Raw genomic sequence first — 19,916 nt, 5'->3', positions numbered from 1 at the left:
TATATGGAGGAAAGGAAAGAACTGAAAACGATTTTCGAAATTTGTGCACGAGCTCTGGATTTTTTAAATTTCATATTGCTTGCAGTGATAACTGATTTATGTCAAGAGTGATGAAATTTTATAAATAAGAGTTACTGAGCACTTAACTTGGAACTTCAATATGTTGTAACTTGTAATCAATATTCTTAAATAAGGTAATATATATAGGAAGTAATGGATAAAGAGAATTTTGCACCCTAGTTTTATTTGGTTGGATCTTGTGTTCATATTTTATCTATCGGATATGAGCTCCTTGGATATTCTACTTTGAAATTTAAAACGACAATTATAAAGGAACAAACATTTTTTAAAAAAACGAAAGTTAAAAAAGAAGGAAGAGAGTATATACATACCTCATCTTTCTTATATTCTTGTAAAGAAATTTGGACGGATTGAGCTTTTTTTCCTCACGTTTGGTCTTTCCATTGTATTCCCTATTGTTGAGTTTTTCTCTTAATTTGACATTTATGCAATATATTATCCTTAGATGCAGGGATGAGTGTATTCAGAAGACATGGTGTAAATGCCCCACCTAAATTTTTGATTGTTTTGAAGTATATAGTTCCCCTTATTCCAAACCCAAGCAATATCTCGAATAGAAACTTCTAAAGAAGATTTCATAAGACACCATTACATGGGCTTAGGACATAGCATGCATGCCATTTGTCCAAAGAGAAATGTTCAATTTTTCAAAATAAAAAGAGTGATCCATCAAACACGTAGAAACACTGCTTTAAATTTGACAATTAAACAAATAGGTAACATAGTAAAAGAATCTCTCGACGCCACCTAACAGAGCAATGAGAGTAAAATTACAATACAAGGTACTTGACATGCAAGCCAATCAAATAACAACATAAATAGAAAATAAAACAAAGTCTTCCAAACGCCAATATAAATAGCTCCTTGGCACTACGTCTCACATGTTTTTTGCGCCTGTGCGTCATCACAATCGTCAAACACAAATACACGAAAGGGGTGAGCAATCAAGTTTCATAAAGTATAATAATAAATTAGACAAACACATATAAATAATATCATTTCTAGTCTTTCACAAGGCATAAGTTTTATTTCAAGGGACACATTATCACTCGCATGAACACACATTTAATCACAAGACACATGCATGCACAATTCCTCTAACACTTCTATTTCACTTGGTAACATCTAACTACGAACAAATGGCCAGGAACGTGGCACTATGCTTTTGTAAGACATTTAAGTCCTCAAATTCTTGCTTAACTCGACCCAAAATTTATATACATAACACGCAAAAATACAGTGGTTACATATAAGCTCCTAACATTAGGGATTTACCAACTAAACCACTTAGGAATATTCCCGTCATTGTACTCTTATGATCTAACAAGTATACCCTAACTATTTGGCATCACTAGTATATGTTCCCTACTACTTAAGCTTGTCAAACCCAACCTATATGATGACCATATAAACAACACTTCATTGGTATTTGACCGTATGACATACCTCTCCCCCCTTGTTGGACTAAATCACTCCTCAAATATAACACCATCATTAGCTAGAGGTCGGGTTATCTCAATTCACATATAGTACATGCAGGGACGGATCTGAACTTTCAATATTAGCGGGACACATTTTTTTTATCAAATAATTAAATTATATCATTACTAATTGTTCTAAGAACATCTCTTTCTATATAGATTACGAGAGATGTCAAATGCTCTAGCAGGATACCTGTGCATATGAACGAGTGAGCGTGTTGCGCTCTCTTTTTGGAAGCAAATCGCAATTGCATAGAAATTATAAAAAAAAGTCTCCGTATTGATATATGAATAAAAATATAGACATGTGTATCAATTAAAAAAAAATCGGTCCCCATATTAATATATAAGTTAAAATATAAACACATGTATATTAAAAAAAATAGGTTCTCTTATATGAGTAAAAATATAGACACGTATATAAATTACACAAATAATTATGTCCCTGTATTAATATATAAGTAAAAATATAGACGCGTTTATATACATAATTTTTTTTGGTGTTTTTATTAATATATAAGTGAAAATATACAATGAACCGATAAAAATATATATATAAAAAAAAAGCATTGGACCTGAACTAGTGTGGCACCTGCCACACTATGCCTTGTTCAGGTCCGCCCCTGAGTACACAATGCATATTACAAAAAAAATACTTAATATTCACACTCACAATGCACTATTTTCAGATTTTTAACCCACATATCACAATAGCACCATTCAATTTCAAACAATACTTAGCATCAATGCTCACATATAGGAAATTACACAACATCAGTATCATTCATGTCAATGCATAATTCAACTACAAACACAACAACCTATTAATGTTTCTAATTCCTTATTTTAATTCCTAATTTAACAAATTTCACAATTAACTCAAAGACTAAAGGGTTAATGGTGCTTTACCCCCTGTAATTTTTTTTTCTTTCAAGAATACCCCCCTAATAGGCCATACAAAAACCAAAATTTTTGTAAAAAAAAATAAAAATTCGTTTTTGTATGGCCTATTAAGGGGTATTCTGGAAAAAATATATTTTATAGGGTGGGTAAATCAAAAAAAATATTTTACAGAGGGTAAACCCGAAAATGACCTATATTACAAGGGGGTAAAACACTATTAACCAAGACTAAATACAATTTGTCAATTGGCCAACTCGGGACACATGACTTAATCAAACAATTCTAACCCTTATCTTAGCCATATAATGCCCATTTGTTTTTTTTTTTTCTTTTCAATTTTAATTAGTCATTAAATAAGTTGTTGTAATGCCTGTTTAAAACTCCAATTCTTTATGAGTGTTTTTACCTTTTTTCTCTAATACTATACCTCTTTATATTGTCATCTAAGGCTTAGGATTATCCATCGATTAATTTGTACTTTTTTTTGGACTTAAGATAAAATATAGGTCTTAAAGATGTAGGCAAGGATATTCCCATAGCTATCGACAAAGTTTTAAAAGTTTGTATACAAATGTAATTACCACTTGAGACTTGACTGCAATAGATACTCTTAAATGGAAAGAGGAGCTTGCTTGTCTTATAGCCAAATTCTTGGAATTTAGGTGGAAAAAGATTTAGTCTATTGGCTTAAACACTTGGAAATCTGGTGGGGAAAGATTCAGTTTATATTGGGAATGTTTAAGAGTAAAATAACAACAAATTGTTTCTTGGCAACAAAACTCACACCCGCTGGAACCAGCCTGAATCAAATTCAATTTGATGGGTTTTACCCGCTTAAATTGGGTTTGAGTATGAGTTTGAGTTTTTCCCGATTTCATAACATGGGTACGGGACGGAAAACAGAGATAGGTACCCACCCCAAACCCCACAAATGTAGAAAATCAATTTTATTATCCCTTTTATATAAATAGAAACCAAAACCCTAAATCATTTCACCCACACAATTAGAGTCTTACTCTTTCAGACGACACTCACTTATTATAGTTCTCTCTTTTCTCCTTCCATATCTCACACTCTCGGCCTCTCTCTTCTTTATCATCATAGTCATCAATCACATTCATCCTTTTGCTGAATAATGCATTACAACATTGTGCAGGGGTTGAAAAATACTTTTATTTTTATTAAAAAAAATATCCACTGCGGGGATGGGGTTGAGGCGGGAATACCCGAACCCGTCAGGAACAGGGATGAGTTTTGATTTCTCATCCCCAGATATGAGTAAAGTACCACATAAGTATATGAGAATAGGGTATGTGAACAAGGAAGGTAAAGCATCCCCACTCCGTCTGATTTCCATGCATGGCAACAATAATATTATAGGGTGGCTCAAGCCCTATTAAGGATAAGTTGCTAATGCTCATTTGGTGACTCTATGGAGCGGCATATATGAGAGTAATGTATTTTATTTAACTAATAGGGTATTTTAACAATTTTTTTCTTCTTCAGAAAAAACACTTTGATTTAATTTAGCAAAAGAAACATATATATGCGGATATTTTTTTTAAGGGTATATATATGTGGATATAGATACTATTATATTTGCATCGTTTATCTCACCTCTCTCCCCCCTTTCTCTTTTGTGAGCCGTCGGCCGAAACCTTAATTTCTTCTTCTTCATCCACTAAAGAGGGGGTGGTTTAGGGTCAATTTTTGACCCAAAATCACCCCTCTAAATCGTTTTTCTCCTTCACTTCTATTTAAATAAGTGATTTTCACATCGAATTAGGTTTCTCTTTTGTGATTTCGTCATCTTAGTGCGACGCTATTTTGTTTGTCGTCTTTGTGTGACATTGTTTTTTTCCCTTGTTCAGGTGTTTGTTCGATTCAGATTGTCAAATCATCTTCGATCTAGTGCAAATCCAACTAATGACTTTGACGTCATCAACGTTGCAGATCTGGAGGCATGACTATTCCAGAGATTTTAATATAGTCATATTTGTAGGCTTATGTATTTTGCCGTTTTATGCTATTAACATGGATGTTGTGAGTTTGTTCATAGATTCATCCTTTTTGTTTTTAGCAAATTTGTATTGCATCGATGTACTCTATCAATTTGAATGAATTAATGTCGTTTGTTTTGTGTAAAAAAAAAAATTGCATTTGTATCAACTAACTTTTTTTTTTTTGGTAGTGATTTGTATCAACTAACTAATAGGTAATTAAAATATCTTTTTATTTTACTTGTTAAATAAACTATTTTATCACTGATTTCCACAAATACAAACTTTTTTTCCATCTCAATATGAAGGGTATATCTTAGCATATCTTATATTTTGAATTGTGCTTATTAATATTAGTTTTTCCTAATTTAAAAAAACTGATAACTTTTTCTTAAGAAAACAAAACTAACTTATCTAAAGCAACAAGTTCTAAAGGATTGACATAGATTTAATTTTTTCATAAAAGAAACTTATATTTAATTTTATTAATAATGGGTTTAAAAATGAAAACGGTCCTTGGAAATAACAAAATTTTAATATTAGTCCCTGTATTTTTCCTTTTTTTAAAAAATTAGTCCTTACAATTATCCCTCTATTTTCATTTGATTCATGGTGTTTTATTTTACTCGTTGCATAATTTATTTATGTTAAAATTAATCCTTATAATATGTCAAATATTTGATTTTAACCCTCAAAACAAAGACCAAAATGAATAATACAAAGTATGATTTTCAAATGCTCATATTTTGCAAGGATAAAAAAAAATTCGAAGTTCATCAAAAAGAAAAAAAAAACTCGAAGGACGAAAGCAAAAATGAGATATATTTGTAAGCATTAAAAGTAAAAAAAATATTCTTATAGAGATTAAAACAAACAAAAAAATACTACATTTACAAGGACAAAATATATTTCAACCTTATAATAACCGATGATTCAAAAGACAAGGAAAAATAAACAAAATGTATTTCAAAACTTTTCGGTCAAGAATAAACAAAACAATTCACAATCAAATGATATTGAGAATAATTTTTTAGTGAAAAAAGAAAATGTTTTAAAAGAGAAGAATTTGGTTGTGCGTACCTTGCAAATGTGAGGATAGATGATGATGGTCTCATCATTCAACATATTAATTAGAATGTGGGACTTCCTGTTGACAAATTGTTAACATTAATTAACAAATGCATCAACCCTTAAATATATACTCATTCCGGTCTCATTATAAGCAAATTTTCATTTTTTTAGGTTCATTGAATGTATGTGATTTATAAATAAACCACACATCATTTATTTAATGAATTTAAAAAGTTAAAATTGTCTTATAAATGAGATCAAAGGGAAACATGTAATAAAACATTGAAATTGTAGATTGTAATCAATTTTAAGATAAAGTCTGAAACATGTTTTTAAAATGACTTGGCATTTATGATAGTTTGATCTTGCTTTCTAAAAAAAATAATATTTGGTTTGATTATCATACTGTTGGTTTGTTTTTTTTTTTTTTAAGATAAAAGTAACTTTTTTTTAAAGGAATATAAAAGTAACTTATTCAACGTAAATATCTCTTTCTCAATTACTTTTTTGAATGTGATAGTATGTTTCATTCGATGATAAAATAAAAAAGAAGTATGTTTCATTGGATAATTTTGTTTAGCGAATTAGATCTCAAACTATTTTAGTGCTAAACTTTCTTGAATTGGAAATATATAATAGAATGAACAGAAAAACTAATTAATGAAATTAGATATTAAAATTTTTATTTTCAGGAACTTGGAACTTTGTAGTAAATCTATAATTAATTTCAACTCCCAGCCCAAAAATGTACCAAATTAATATTGCGAGCCTTGTTAACTATGTGAATAAAAAGTAATCAATTTTCATAAATAATAATGACATTGTGTACCTTTTCTTTGAACATTTGTTCAATAGTTGTGTTAAGATCACCTTTCCATCGCATATTTTCTTTTTCCACCTCAATTGATGTGAGGCACGGTGCTACTGTGAGTGCAGATGAGAAGATCTTCATTTGAGGGCATCCTTTAACGATGAAACAAAGCAAATATGGGAATATGAATGCTTGTTTCCCATAGCAGAAGCTTCTCAAACTTGACAAAGAAGCAAGTTCCAAGTATTCCAAGTTTTCAAATATGATGTCCTCCTCTCCTTTTTCTTCATCAATCTTCACAGCATCCAACATCTTCTCACAATTCTCTATTATTAATGTTTTGAGTTGAACTAGGCTTTTAGCTGTTGAATATGTTATCAAATAGACCAACTCTTTGCAATTGTCCACTTTCAAATAGGTTAAATTTGTGAAAGATGCGAACGGTGGTACCAAGCTTATCAAACTTGGACAATTCAATACAAATAATTCTTGAAGATGTTGTAGAAGAGGATGATCCAATGGAAATTCTTCCTGCCAGATGTGCTCGAGCTTTTCCAATTCAAAAAGCATCAACATTCTCATTTGCTTTGAAATTTGCATATTGAGATGATCAGTGGCTCCTTTAGTGGGGAACAATATTTCAAAGGAACTATTACGGACTTGAAATTCTTGAAGATTAGGAAATATTATGTGTAAGTCATTCATAAAAATAGTAGGAGTTTCATCAAACAGTTGCAAACGAAGAAATTCAACTTTATGAAATATATTTTCTTGATAACAACCATTCAATATCCCCAACATATCCGTGCCACTTACTGCCAATTCCTCCAGGTTGGGGCTCAACTGAAAAATAAAACGTTCAAAAACAAAATAAATATGAAACATAAAAATAAAGAAAAACGGTGTAGATATGGTGGGGTTTACCTTTTCAATACAAAACAGGGGTTGTTGGAATAGCATGCCCTGGTTTTGATCAACCGAGTAAGGTTGTTGCAAGTCTGAATTGTTGAAAGAAAACATTCTTAATGCTTCACAACGATATACATTAAAAGTCTTCAATAAAGGGCAATCTAAAGTATGCTTTCCTTGATAGAAACTCTTGAGATTTGACAAATGACGCAGTGTCATGATTTTCAATTGGGGGAAATTAAATTGAATTTCCATTGATACAGTTTCTTCCATTGCAACAATTTCCTTGACTCCGCAAGAACTTATCTCAAGCATTTCAAGATGTCCAAGATCTGGGCATAGTGAATATGGAAAGACATATAACAAGCTTTGACACAAAGAAACATCCACCTTGTGTAAGTTTACAAAGCTGATAATTTCATGAGGATCCTCATTCCATATGTGCTTCAATTTGGGTAAAGTAGACAAACTCAATCTTTTCAATTGAGTGCTTTCTTTTATCAATATTTCTTGTGACTTCATACCTTTTACATCAAACACTGCTTCTAATGAATCACAATCTTTAACTTCTAGTTCTTCCAATGTCTGTAGCAATTGCATTACATTTGATGAAAAAAGTACATGTGATAAAAAATCACACCTTTCCACGACAAGATGTTTCAAACTGCAGAACACATTGCAATGAAGTTGGCCATACCACACATCCTTTAGCTCAGGATAGTCAGATAAGGCTAAGTACTTGAGTTTACCAAATGCAACCTGATCATGTAAATTAATAAATAAAAAACAAATCAAAATTGCATTTAAGCAATCTTTAATTATGCATTAATATTCATAAAATTATCATGCAACCTGAACATGTTTCCTTTTTTTGATTTCTTTTTTAAATCTGAGTTTAATGTTACTTGATTTGATTATTATTTGCTAATTTGAAGCTCTTTTTTTATTTTCATACAGTGTTATCTACTATGGTTTGCTGCAACCAATATTTAAATTGCTAATGCATTACGGAGTTATGCCAATGCATCAAACACCGTTTCTGATGGAAAATGGAATTTAGAAAAGGTTGAATATTTGAATTTACGAAATGCAACTTGATAAATCAAATTAATTAATACATATGAAGAGACATATCAAAATTACTATTTTTTTGAACAGTATGTATTAATTTATTTGTTTATAATTATTTAATTTTTTTCCATAAAAAAAAAAGTGTACAAACTCTTGAAGTCTTTGTTTGGGTATATGGCTCCATTATAACCTGAGCGGTCCATTTCTATCTTTTTTTTCTTTGGATATTATGAATCTCCTTTGTTTTCTTTCCTTTTTAGAATATATTGCGATATACTTTCAAAATAGTTGTTTTTCTACAAGGTTTATAACATTGTAAATTCAAAATCAACTATTATGCATCCAAAGAAAACAATATTTTTTTTTTTAAATTACAATAATAGATAAGCAAATCATGATATTGTTACACAAGAAATAAAGTGGTAAAATCAAGCATACCTTATTTTCAAACATGTTGTATATTGTATTGTTTAGATTTCCCTTCCAAAGCCATTCTGAATTATTTTCTGCAATTTTAACTTTTTGAAGAATTGGTGTACTTGTGTTTCCCTCTGAAAAAATCTTCATTTGAGGACATTCCCTCACAATTACTTCCTCCAATAATGGAAACTTCATGAAACACTTACTAGAGGAAAACTTGATGAGACTTGGCAAACATTCCAAATTCAAAATTTGTAAACTAATAAAAGCAATGTCAACATTTTCTACTCCATTAACTACTTCTTCAAGTGAATTACAATCTTTTATCTTCAGCACAGTGAGCTTGTCTAAACTTTGTGCAGTAGGAGTTGTGATCAAATATTTTAGCCCATTGCATTTTATTACCTCTAACTTTGTGAGATGATTAAGGGTGGCGGAGGAAGGCATCAAATTTGTCAAACTAGAACAACTACGAACCCTTAAGTATTCAAGGAACTCAAGAACTGGGTCAATTTGAGATCCTTCATCACATATATGTTGAAGTTTAGGTAATTTATATAACATTAGTGTTTTGATTTGTGTATGAGTCCTCTCACTTATTTCTCCTTTATCTTGGAATATCTTCTTGAAGCAACACCACTCAACACGTAGTTTCTCAAGAGTATGCACATTTTCAAGAAACCAATAAGGAAATCTAGCATCTTCGGTGTTATAGCTAGCCAATCCAAGATGGGTCATTTTGCAAAAGAGGGAACTTGAGTTTTGGGTTTGCAATATCATGTCAGCATCCGCCTGTACCATCCTCAACAGCTCCAAGTTTGGAATCACCTAAAACATATTTAAACAACAATGTAAGAGAATTAAACATTTTATTATTGAGTGAAACAATAATTACTATTGACTAAAATTTGTCCTTTTAATTTTTGCCAATATCTCTGTACTTTTTTCAATTTCTTTTATACTCAAATATATCAATTTATGGAAATTATCAATTTTGTATTTAAATGCCACTCTTGCTAGTTGTCATTTTTGTTATAGAAATTATCAAGTACTCCTTCCTATCTTGAATGTAAGGAAAAAAAAGGCACACCTATGAAGAAAGTGGAATGACTGTATTTAAGTCATTATAAAAAAAATACAATTTTTCTATTTTTTTTTCCCCTTGTTCTGGAGTTATTTCTCAATTAGTACACATTCAGATATTAATGATAGAAACATTTTACGAGAAAATATGACTTTTGAACTAAACCAATGAATAATCTTTAGAAAGTGTTAAACATGGGAATGTGAAACAAATTAAATAAAGTTAATGAGGGTGAGATTGGAATAGTAACATTTAATAGAACGACTTTTGTATATTTTTGCTTATATTTGAGACCATCAATTTTTTTGTTTTGTTTCTCACATTCGAAACCGTAGGGAGTATATCTATAATGTAAAATATTTTAATAACTTCTGACATTAAATATGCTTTGTCTTTTTATAAAGTTTTTGGGTTGTTTTAAATTTTTCCAAATTTATAAATGAATAGTAATACTCCTGGTCCTAAATATAAGAGAAATTTTTATTTTTAGGTTCATTGAATAAATGATATATTTAGTTTATATAGTATAGTTCAAATACATTAATTATTCAAGGAACCTAAAGAAAAGATACTTTTCATATATTTAGGATCGGAGGAAGTAGTTGATCGGTATTTCAAAAGATTAAAGAATAACGCTAACTCCTTAATGTAAAATAAAATAAAAACAAGTCCTGCAGAGTGTTTATTATGCGTACCTCTTCGGCAATGAAAAGTGGTGGTTGCGTTAAAACAGAGGGTTTGTCATCTCGAAAATTGGAGCTTCTTGTAGATAGTGTTCTGAACAATTTCAACTTTGTACATCTAGAGACATTGATTTTTCTCAAAGATGGGCATGCTAGAGTATGATTTCCAGCATAGAAACCATTGAGTTTAGTTAAGTTCCAAAGCAATAAAGTACTCAGTTGATTAAACTCAAATATGGTAGCTGCACTCAAGCTAGATTCTTTCTCCTCTGCAACAATTTCCTTAATGTTTTCACACCATTTTATAACAAGTTCCTTGAGATGTGAGCAACGAGTGGCTACGGAGAATGGTAATAGATACTCCAAGCTTGCACAACTTTCTAGTTGTACATATATTAGATTTTGAAAACTAAGAATTCCTTCAGGATCTCCACTCCATATCTTTTTCAGCTTCAACAGTCCATCTATAGTAACTTCTTTCAAATGTGTCGTAACCTCATCACTGTTATTTTCATTCAAATTCAATTCAAATATCTCTTCAACTAAAGCACAATTTGTAACCTCCAACTTCTCAAGCTCATTATATGTGTTTTGCATTGAAGAAGGAAAAACCACCACAATTTTCTTACAATTGTTCACTTCCAACATCTTCAATTTTTCAAATTGGCGATGCCATATTGTCTTCAAGTTGTTCATATCCTTCAATATGATTTTTTCTAAATTTAAAAGACGAACCTATGAATTCATAAATAACCACCATCAGAATAAATAATTATTTAAAATTAATTGGATGCTCCAATAATAGAATTAGCATACCTCTTTCAGTGCATTGTTTCCGTCATTTTTAGCTATTATCTCCTCCATCATATGACAGTTACTTATTTCAAGGTGTTTGAGGTTCATAAAACTTTCAACCAAAGAAGAGGGAAATAAATACTTCAATCCAACACAATTATCCACAACCAAGCTAGTCAAGTTGCACATTGATTGATGATTGTCATCCCAAATTTGATTCAAATTGAGAAGTGAGCTCAATTTAAGGGTATCCAAATTAGGAAATGCAACCTACATAAAAACAAATTAACAGAAATCATTACTGAAGGCATCGCCTTATTAATATTACCAATTTGTCTGAATATATGAAAAGTTAACCTTAAATATATATTTAATTAAAGATAATCTAGTAATAATCACATACATTTGAGACAAATTTATTACTCCAATAAATTTTCTTAATACCCGTAATTTTTATAAATTATTCAAATAAAAAGATACGGAGCGAGTACATGCTTTCTAAACAATATGAAGTCATCAAATACAAAAATATATCTAAATATTTCTTACGTATAAACACTAACTTTTAACTTTGAAAATCTTGAGCAAGATGTAATTGTTAATATTCTTATCATTTATTAAATGACGATGTAATGCTGCTATTAGCTTTTCTAGTTTTCCTTAAAAACAAAAAGCTTTTCTAGTTCATTTACTCTTTTTTTACTCAATTGTTTTTTCCCTAAACGTACCAATTTGTTCATTAATTAATCTGTTTGTACATATCACACAGTTAAAAATTATATCATTTGTATCAAAAGAAGTTAAAAACAAAATAACATACCTGAGCATTATTAAAAAATGGTGTAGTATAAGCATAAGGCTCTAGACCTTGATACTTTTCCTTACTTCTATGATGTGTCAAATAATCAGAGGCGAAATTATCAAGTGTCTCCAAATGTTCTAAAGTCAAAGAACGCAATTGAAGAAACTCGATTTTTTCATCACTGATATTAGCACTTGAATTGTTGTCTCTGAACACTATCTCCTTCATAGAATTGCACTCACAAACTTCAATCTTACAAAGGTGAGAAAGTCCTTTAACCATTGTAAAGGAGAAGAGATACTTTAACTGGATGCAATTTTTTACTTTGATAACACTGAGACTTCCAAAAGAAGCAACCGAAGGTTGAGCATGACATATATGCTCCAAGTTTCTAAGATTAAGAAGTACTAGTGTTTCCAAGATGGGAAAGGATGCATGGATTTGATTTCTCTCTTTATTGTCAACAATGTGATTCAAGTTAGTATTATTTTGGACGTGGAGATGTTTCAGCAATGTAAATCCTTCTCTATTTAGGTTAGGAAGCACATTTTGAATTCCATCTACATCATCCAAATACAAATTCTCAACACCTTTAATCAATGCTTTAATTCCATGCTCCAAATGTATGTTTGTACCAAGTTTGAGCATCAATGTTTTTAAGGTTCCATCCTTGATGTCAGACCAATCCCATACATCTCCAATAGCTATTTTATATCTTTCCAGCTTCTCAAACACCAATTGCAAGTCCCTTGGCAACATCCAAGTCTCACGAATTTGTAATTCTAGAGCTGTCAAGTTGGGTAGTTTTCGAAGCTCGGCAAGACTAGCATTTTCATTATGAACCGTTGAACTCACATCTTCCCAATTAATAGAGGTATTACCCATGTACAACTCCTCCAATTTAGTCAAGCTTGATATGATGTTGGGTGGGACTACTTCTATTCCTGAATGGCTCAAGTCAAGCATTCTCAATCGAATCAATTTCCCTATTTCTCTTGGCAACTTGATCATTGAAGATTTCCAAAGGCAAAGAATTTCTAAATTTTGCAAAGCTTCTAGTGCATCCATATTTTCCAAAACGCATTGATGCAAACACAATGTTTGAAGGTCTCTTAATAACCGAAACGATGTGGGTAATGATAACAAGTTCAAGTGCGTTAAATCTAGCACTCTAAGGCTTCTCATACCCTCAAAAAAAGCATCAGGGATTTTGAAAGAAGAATTGTTACTGCCCAAATAGAAAAGCTTAACGTTTGGACAATCAATCGTTTGAGGAAGCTCGAGTGTATGACATCTTTTTAGAAAGATCTGTGTGCACCTTTTTAGAAAATCATTGGTTGGCCATTCCTCATCAGATTGTTTTCTTAGAAATATATGCTTGTCCCTACGTGCTATGGAGATAGCAAAATCACGAACAAAGTCATGCATTTGGATCTTTCCACCTGTTTTAACTTCAAGCAAAAGACAAGCCGCCTCCAAAGATTTGATTATTCTGTAAAGTCTGTTTCTTGCATCATCTATGGCATTAAGATGCTTCAATATGTCCAACCCCATTGCAACTTTGAGAAAGTACTCTATTTGTTCATCTAGGAATAATGCAAAAAGCAAGAAGAGAGCCCTCATATCATCACTCTCCAATGAGTTGTAACTCAATTCCAAAGCAGAATAAGTTCCCGGGTCCATCTCTGTATGATCATTACTTTGTAATTTCCTTAATGCATCTTTCCAAGACTGAACATCCCTCTTATTTTTCATTGCACGCGCTACTGTCACTACCCTAAGAGGCAAACCTTCACATTTTCTGGCCACTTGAAATGGTAGATCTTTCAAATTGCTATCTTTAACCACATCCCCTGCCATAAATTGAAACAAACTCCATGTCTCGTTTTCACGCATAAGTTTAACTTTGAAAGTGAAATCCTTTGGGACATCCATTTGAAGCAACACATCTTCATCTCTACTTGTCATCAACAATTTGCATCCATTATGTTCATCACCATTATGTTCATCACCAACTGGTATCCCCACTTCTTTCAAATCAAGTATGGTCCATATGTTATCTAGAATGATAAGGATGCTTTTCTTCATCTTGATTGTTTGTCTTAGGCGTTGTGCTCTGCCAAGAATAGTCTCCTCTTCAAATCGCAGACCCATGAAATCGGCAATCTCCCCTTGAATTCTTTTAATGTCTGGATTTTTAGAAACTTCTGTCTTAACCACTTTATGGAACAATTTAAGTTCCTTGGCTATTTGAGCAACTTTCTCCACCAGAGTGGTCTTCCCCACTCCACCCAACCCATAGACCCCAATGTTGCGTGAAGTAGGATCTGCTAAAGCCTTCACAATGTCCTCCTTAAGCGACTCCCTTGTGTCATACTTTTCACCATCTCTTGTTGAGGAGGACGCTACTACATCTAGAGGGGGAAAGTGACCAACTGAATTAAACTTTTCTTTCCCTTGAACAACTTCAACAACATTATTTGCAATTTTTCTGGCATTCCTACTTAGTTGATGACGCAAAATTAAATTTGGGAATGACCATGGTGAGCACCTAACATTTGCATTGCGAGAATCGTTTTGAAGCTGATTCGCCTCTTTAATGACCCCATCCACTTTCTCCAACCAATTCAGAACATCTTTTTCAATTTCTTTACCATTTTCCCTTTCACTTTCAACTGAATGGATCATTCTTTCTCTTGCAGCCTCAAGGTCTTCAACATGATCCTTTAACGTCTTGAAGTTACCTTTGTAGAATATCAAGTAACTTGTTTGACGTCCAATAGGCACAACGGTATATTCTGCTATTTTTCCAACAATAGAAATTAAAATTTCCATTGATTTTTTTTCTTCTGCTCTTCCTTGTGACTTGAGTCAAAATCTGAAAGTGAAAGTAAAAAGATACACTATTTATGGATAAGGGCAAAAGAAACAAGGGCAACATTTGAAAATGTGAGAACATTAACAAATTACTCTTATTTTCGATGAAAAACTGCAATTAATAAATAGAACATAATAAAGGTAGACTGTGCAAATTGAATTTCATTACAATCATGTGTAACCAATCATGACAGCCAATAAAAAAAATAAAGGTATAAGTATTCTTTAATCAATAAAAAAAAATTAAAGATATAAGTAAATAGCATGTAAAATAATAAGGATAATGCTAACTAGTGCCCCGAGCATTGGATAAACAACCAAAACAAGTAACCTTTTATAGAAAATGGTGTAATATAATCAAAAGTCAAAACTTATATTTTCAAGATAAAATTTCTAATGATAAATTCATTAACCTTTGTCCCTAAGGTACTGGTTAGCAAGACCCCTAACAAAATTTCAAGGTAGAATTTCTAATTATAAAATGTCTGAATTAATGAAAGATTCTTAGCCAAGGAATTGAGTTCGACCAACATCATGGTGGGAGAGTTGGAAAGATGATTATCTCGAGCAGAAGAACAGTGTGTTTGATTCCTAGAGTCGCCCATTTGAGAGGTAGCCAAACCCTCTAACAAAAAAAAACTAGATGAATTGCTCCCGATTCGAAAATTAGTCTCATAGCAGACCCAAAGTGCCAAAGCCCACAGTGATACCTTGGGATATCTATTGTGGTCAAAGATACTAATTACGGTAGGTAAAATACGAAAAAATCTCTGGTTAAAACTCGGGTTTGGACATGAAGCGACATTAACTGTTAGTGTAAGTTTTCGCCAAATGGTGTTAAAACTTTTAGAAAGAATTTGCTAACAATTTGGGTTGGAATGCGTCAAGAAAACCGGTTATTATTTTGTTGTAATATTTGAACAGATAGATTAAATTACAAAAAATAAAGATCATAAGGTATGTTGATCATGTTTGAAGAACATGAACCCTCTTAATAGTGTGGTACAAATTAAAGATGCAGAAAATATGAGATAACTTTCCATCACTTCCAATTTTTTTGCCATAGGAATGGGAAAATAGCAAAAAAGTGAAAGACAAATTAATAAAACAAAAATGCAAAGGGATTAAAGCGTCAAATCTCTTAGTATAATTAAAGAGACAAATTAATAGTGGGGCAGAGTCACTTTTTTCTGATCATGTGGCGTACAGACTGTATAATTAATTTTGTTTTTCATTTTTTGTATGGGTACATGTGGCATTTGTGCCTTTTTTTTCAAAAAAGGAAAAAAATTCTTAAAAAAAAAAAAAAAGAATCTAGAAATATTAAAAAAATTAATAAATTCTGGAAAAATTAAAAATAATAAAAATAATTCATATTTTTTTAAAAAGTAAGAAGTTTTATTTTATAAAAAAAAATTAAAAATTATCGAACTTAATTTATTTCAATTTTTTTATAATAATTAGAATATATATTTCAAAAAAAGTTCAGATTTTTCTTTCGAAGTTAAAAAGTTCAGTTTTTTATACAAAAAATAAAAATATTGGAAAATATTTTTCATAGTTAAAAAAAACAAAACATTAGATAATATTTTTCCAGAATTAAAAATTCTGAAAATATTTTTCTTGAATTTTTTTAAAATAAAAAATTGAAAATATTTTCCGGTATTTAGATAATATTTTTTGAAAACATAAAAAAAATAGTTAATCTTTTTCCAGAATTTTTATTCCAAAATTTCAATAGAAAAAATTCAGATTTTTTTTCGAAAATTTTATTCTAGAAATTTTATAAAATCTTTTTCAAAATTAAAAAAATTAGGTAATATTATAATTTCGAATTTTTTTGTTATAATTTATTGGTGGATTCTAGGGTGAGGATCCAATTAGGTCCCTTACCGGTGGACCACGAGAAAAACACCGTTAGATAAAATAGATGGTTAAGATTTATTCAAATTAAAAGTGAGAACATATACAATTACTCACATTCAATCCTATCCTAACATGGTTTCCACCTCTCTTACCGTTAATAATGTTGTAAATCTGCCCATAAACATGTCCGCTTTTCCCCTCAAATCATCATCTTAGACCAAAACCATCAAAATTTAAAATCAAGTTATGAACCCTACAATTAACAAATTTCTTCTTCTGTTAAACAAAATCTCTTTTACAAAATCTCATTTATTCATCAAAGTCTCTATAATATCTGACATGGAAGTTCCATTCTTAGCACAATCATGGCGTGAAATGAAATGAGGGAATTGATGTGTTCATAAAATTAAACCCTTCTTGAATTGTTTGATAATACTTTTAATTTGATGGAAGCTGATGTTTGGTTGCATAAGAAATGGATTTAGGATATGCCAAAGCCAGTAAGAATTTTCATATTTTTCTCCTCCAAATCTTTGATTTCTATTTCATAGTCTGATTTTGGACTGAAAAGAGGAATTGATGTCTGAAGAATAAGAAATTTCTAAATTTAGGGTTCATAATTTGATATCAGATTTATGGTTTGAGTGCATAATCATTGGAAGTAAAGAGAGTATCTCATTTTGAAGGATGAATCAGAGTAGGAATTGTAAACATAAGTGAAAATCATCTTAGGATAATATTGAATGTGAAAAGTTTGACATGTTCTCCCTTTTAATTTGAATGAATCTAAACAATTTATTTAATCTATTGATGTTTTTTTCGTGGTCCACCGGTAAGGGACCTAATTGGACCCTCACCCTAGAATTACGATTTTATTATAATTTTTTCGAAAATTTTGAGAAGTGTTAATTTTTTTCATTATTTTTAATTTTTATTATTATTATTCATTTTTGCAGGATTTTTTTCGTTTTTCCAGATTTTTTTATTTTAAAAAAAAAGCACAAATGTCATGTGCGCCCATAAAAAAATGAAAAACAAACTTAATTATACAATCAGCCCGCCACATCATCATAAAAAGGCAACCCAGCGTGCCACATCAGCAAAAATGCACAGTGTAGTCTAGAAGGTAAACCAAAAGTGCCCTAAATTATAGAGGGTAAAACACTGTTAACCCTAAAAATAAAATCCAATTAATTTCCATGGTGATTATTATTTAGATAAATTATTCAGATGTACACACAAAAAATATATAATAATTTTAAAATATATATTATTTAATCTTTTTTCAAGTGTGTGTGTATATATATGTAATTAAGACCGGACCGGACCGGCCGGTCGAACTGGGAACCGGACCTGCATCTGGTTCGGAGAGACATAAAAATCGAATGGTCTCAAAACCGGAAAACCGGCAAAAACCGGAAGAAACCGGAAAAAACGCCGGTTCATCAGGTTTTGCAGGTTGAACCGTGATTTGTGATTTCAAAATAAAAAAATAAAATAAAATAGATCAAGCTTGGGAAACGAATGAATCCGTAGAAATCCAGTAAAATAGAAGGAAAGAAGAAAAAGAAATAAAAAAAAGGTGCTATCCTTCATAGTAAAACAGAGAAAAAGAAGAATAGGAGAATTAGAGGGATGCATCAAGAAGGAAGAAGAACAAGCATAAAATGAAGATGAAACATTCAGTATGATAGAGATTTGAGATAGCTTATTAGTGTGGCGGCTGTTGTTTACAAACTTAGGCTCTGTTTGGATTGATGGAACGTAACGGAACGAAGCAGAGCGGAATGGAACGGAGTAGGGAGTCTATTCCATTGTTTGGGTATTTTATGATGGAGCGGAACAAATTTACCTTTTCATTGTTTGGAAAATCAACGGAGTGGAATGTGTTATAGCTTCTTATTCCAATTTTACCCTTGTATTAAAATAATTACAAAATATACAATTATGATAAATAAATAAAAAAAAAAAAAAGTTGAAATCTTACGTTTTCTTGACTGTATTAGAGTATAATCTTACATTTTCTAAACTGTATTAGGGTATAGTAGGATGAAATGAAAAAAGCTTTCTAATATTAATAAAAGGTATTAAAATAAAAAGTGCAGCAATTTTTATTTCTTTCTATAAAACAAAAGGGACGCAAGTTATTGAACTGTGACAGTTAAGATGATTAAAAAAAAAAAAATGGTAGAAGAGGCCACTGTGATAATTTCTGTGAACCAACACACTGCATACATATTTCGAAGAAAAAGAATAGAACAGGTGAAGTGAAGAAGACTCGAACAAATAGAATTTAGAAGATATAATTAAGATAGAGAAGGCAGGATATATTTGAGAATTTAGAAGATATAATTAAGATAGAGAAGGCAGGATATATTTGTAACTAGTATTGGAAAATAAATTAATTGATGATTCCATTCCATTCCATCCAAATTGGAGGGTAAGCAAGATGAGAGTAAGTGATGGAATGTGATGGAATACATTCCATTGAGTTCCATTCCATCTCATTCTTTTAATTACTATCCAAACAATAGAATTTTAATTTATTCCATTCCATCCCACTCCATCCCATTGCATTCCATCAATCCAAACATAACCTTAAGGGTTATTGCTATAACTTAGAACTTTTAGTGGGCTTGAGTAAAAAAAACGTGGGCTTGGACAAAGAAATATAAAAAGCAAAGAAAATTACTAAAAAAGCATGTCATTTTAGCCAGTTAAATAAATAAACGTGAGAATTTATTCACATCCTAAAGCTACTTAATACTTTTTATATAATGTAAATTATTTTGTTAATTTCATGTGAAAAAAATGATATTATACTCTCCAAAAATTATAAAAAGTAATACAATCGAATATAAAAATGATATAAAAGTATCACCAGTCCGACCCTGGTTGAACCTTTGAACCCGGAACCTATATTTAGACCGGTTTAAACTCCGGTCCGGTTTTGATTACCTACATATACACACTAACTTACACCCACCTAAAATTATTAAAGTGCAAATTAGCAACATACACCCACTTTATTATTTACATTCATTTTTATAAGTATTATTAAG

At 31.0% G+C, this 19,916-nt stretch overlaps 1 protein-coding gene across 1 annotated transcript in view; it reads right to left on the bottom strand.

Annotated features, from left to right (window-relative positions):
* Positions 1 to 626: 626 nt before the first annotated feature.
* LOC112421171 (uncharacterized) overlaps positions 627 to 19,916 on the bottom strand; it is a 32,155-nt gene continuing 12,865 nt past the window's right edge. The window contains exons 4-11 of the mRNA XM_039830137.1: positions 12,130 to 14,989; positions 11,331 to 11,579; positions 10,527 to 11,249; positions 8,766 to 9,575; positions 7,272 to 8,015; positions 6,366 to 7,190; positions 5,546 to 5,612; positions 627 to 975 (exon numbers count right to left, since the gene is read on the bottom strand). Of these exons, the coding sequence (XP_039686071.1) occupies positions 5,592 to 5,612; positions 6,366 to 7,190; positions 7,272 to 8,015; positions 8,766 to 9,575; positions 10,527 to 11,249; positions 11,331 to 11,579; positions 12,130 to 14,946 (6,189 nt within the window). The 5' untranslated portion in view covers positions 14,947 to 14,989 and the 3' untranslated portion in view covers positions 627 to 975; positions 5,546 to 5,591. The remainder of the gene's footprint in view (positions 976 to 5,545; positions 5,613 to 6,365; positions 7,191 to 7,271; positions 8,016 to 8,765; positions 9,576 to 10,526; positions 11,250 to 11,330; positions 11,580 to 12,129; positions 14,990 to 19,916) is intronic.

The sequence above is a fragment of the Medicago truncatula genome, chromosome 1 (assembly GCF_003473485.1).
Source record: "Medicago truncatula cultivar Jemalong A17 chromosome 1, MtrunA17r5.0-ANR, whole genome shotgun sequence".
NCBI classification, from domain to species: domain Eukaryota; kingdom Viridiplantae; phylum Streptophyta; class Magnoliopsida; order Fabales; family Fabaceae; genus Medicago; species Medicago truncatula.
Note: the sequence above shows the minus strand (reverse complement) of the source record. Positions and strands in the feature narration are given on the sequence as shown.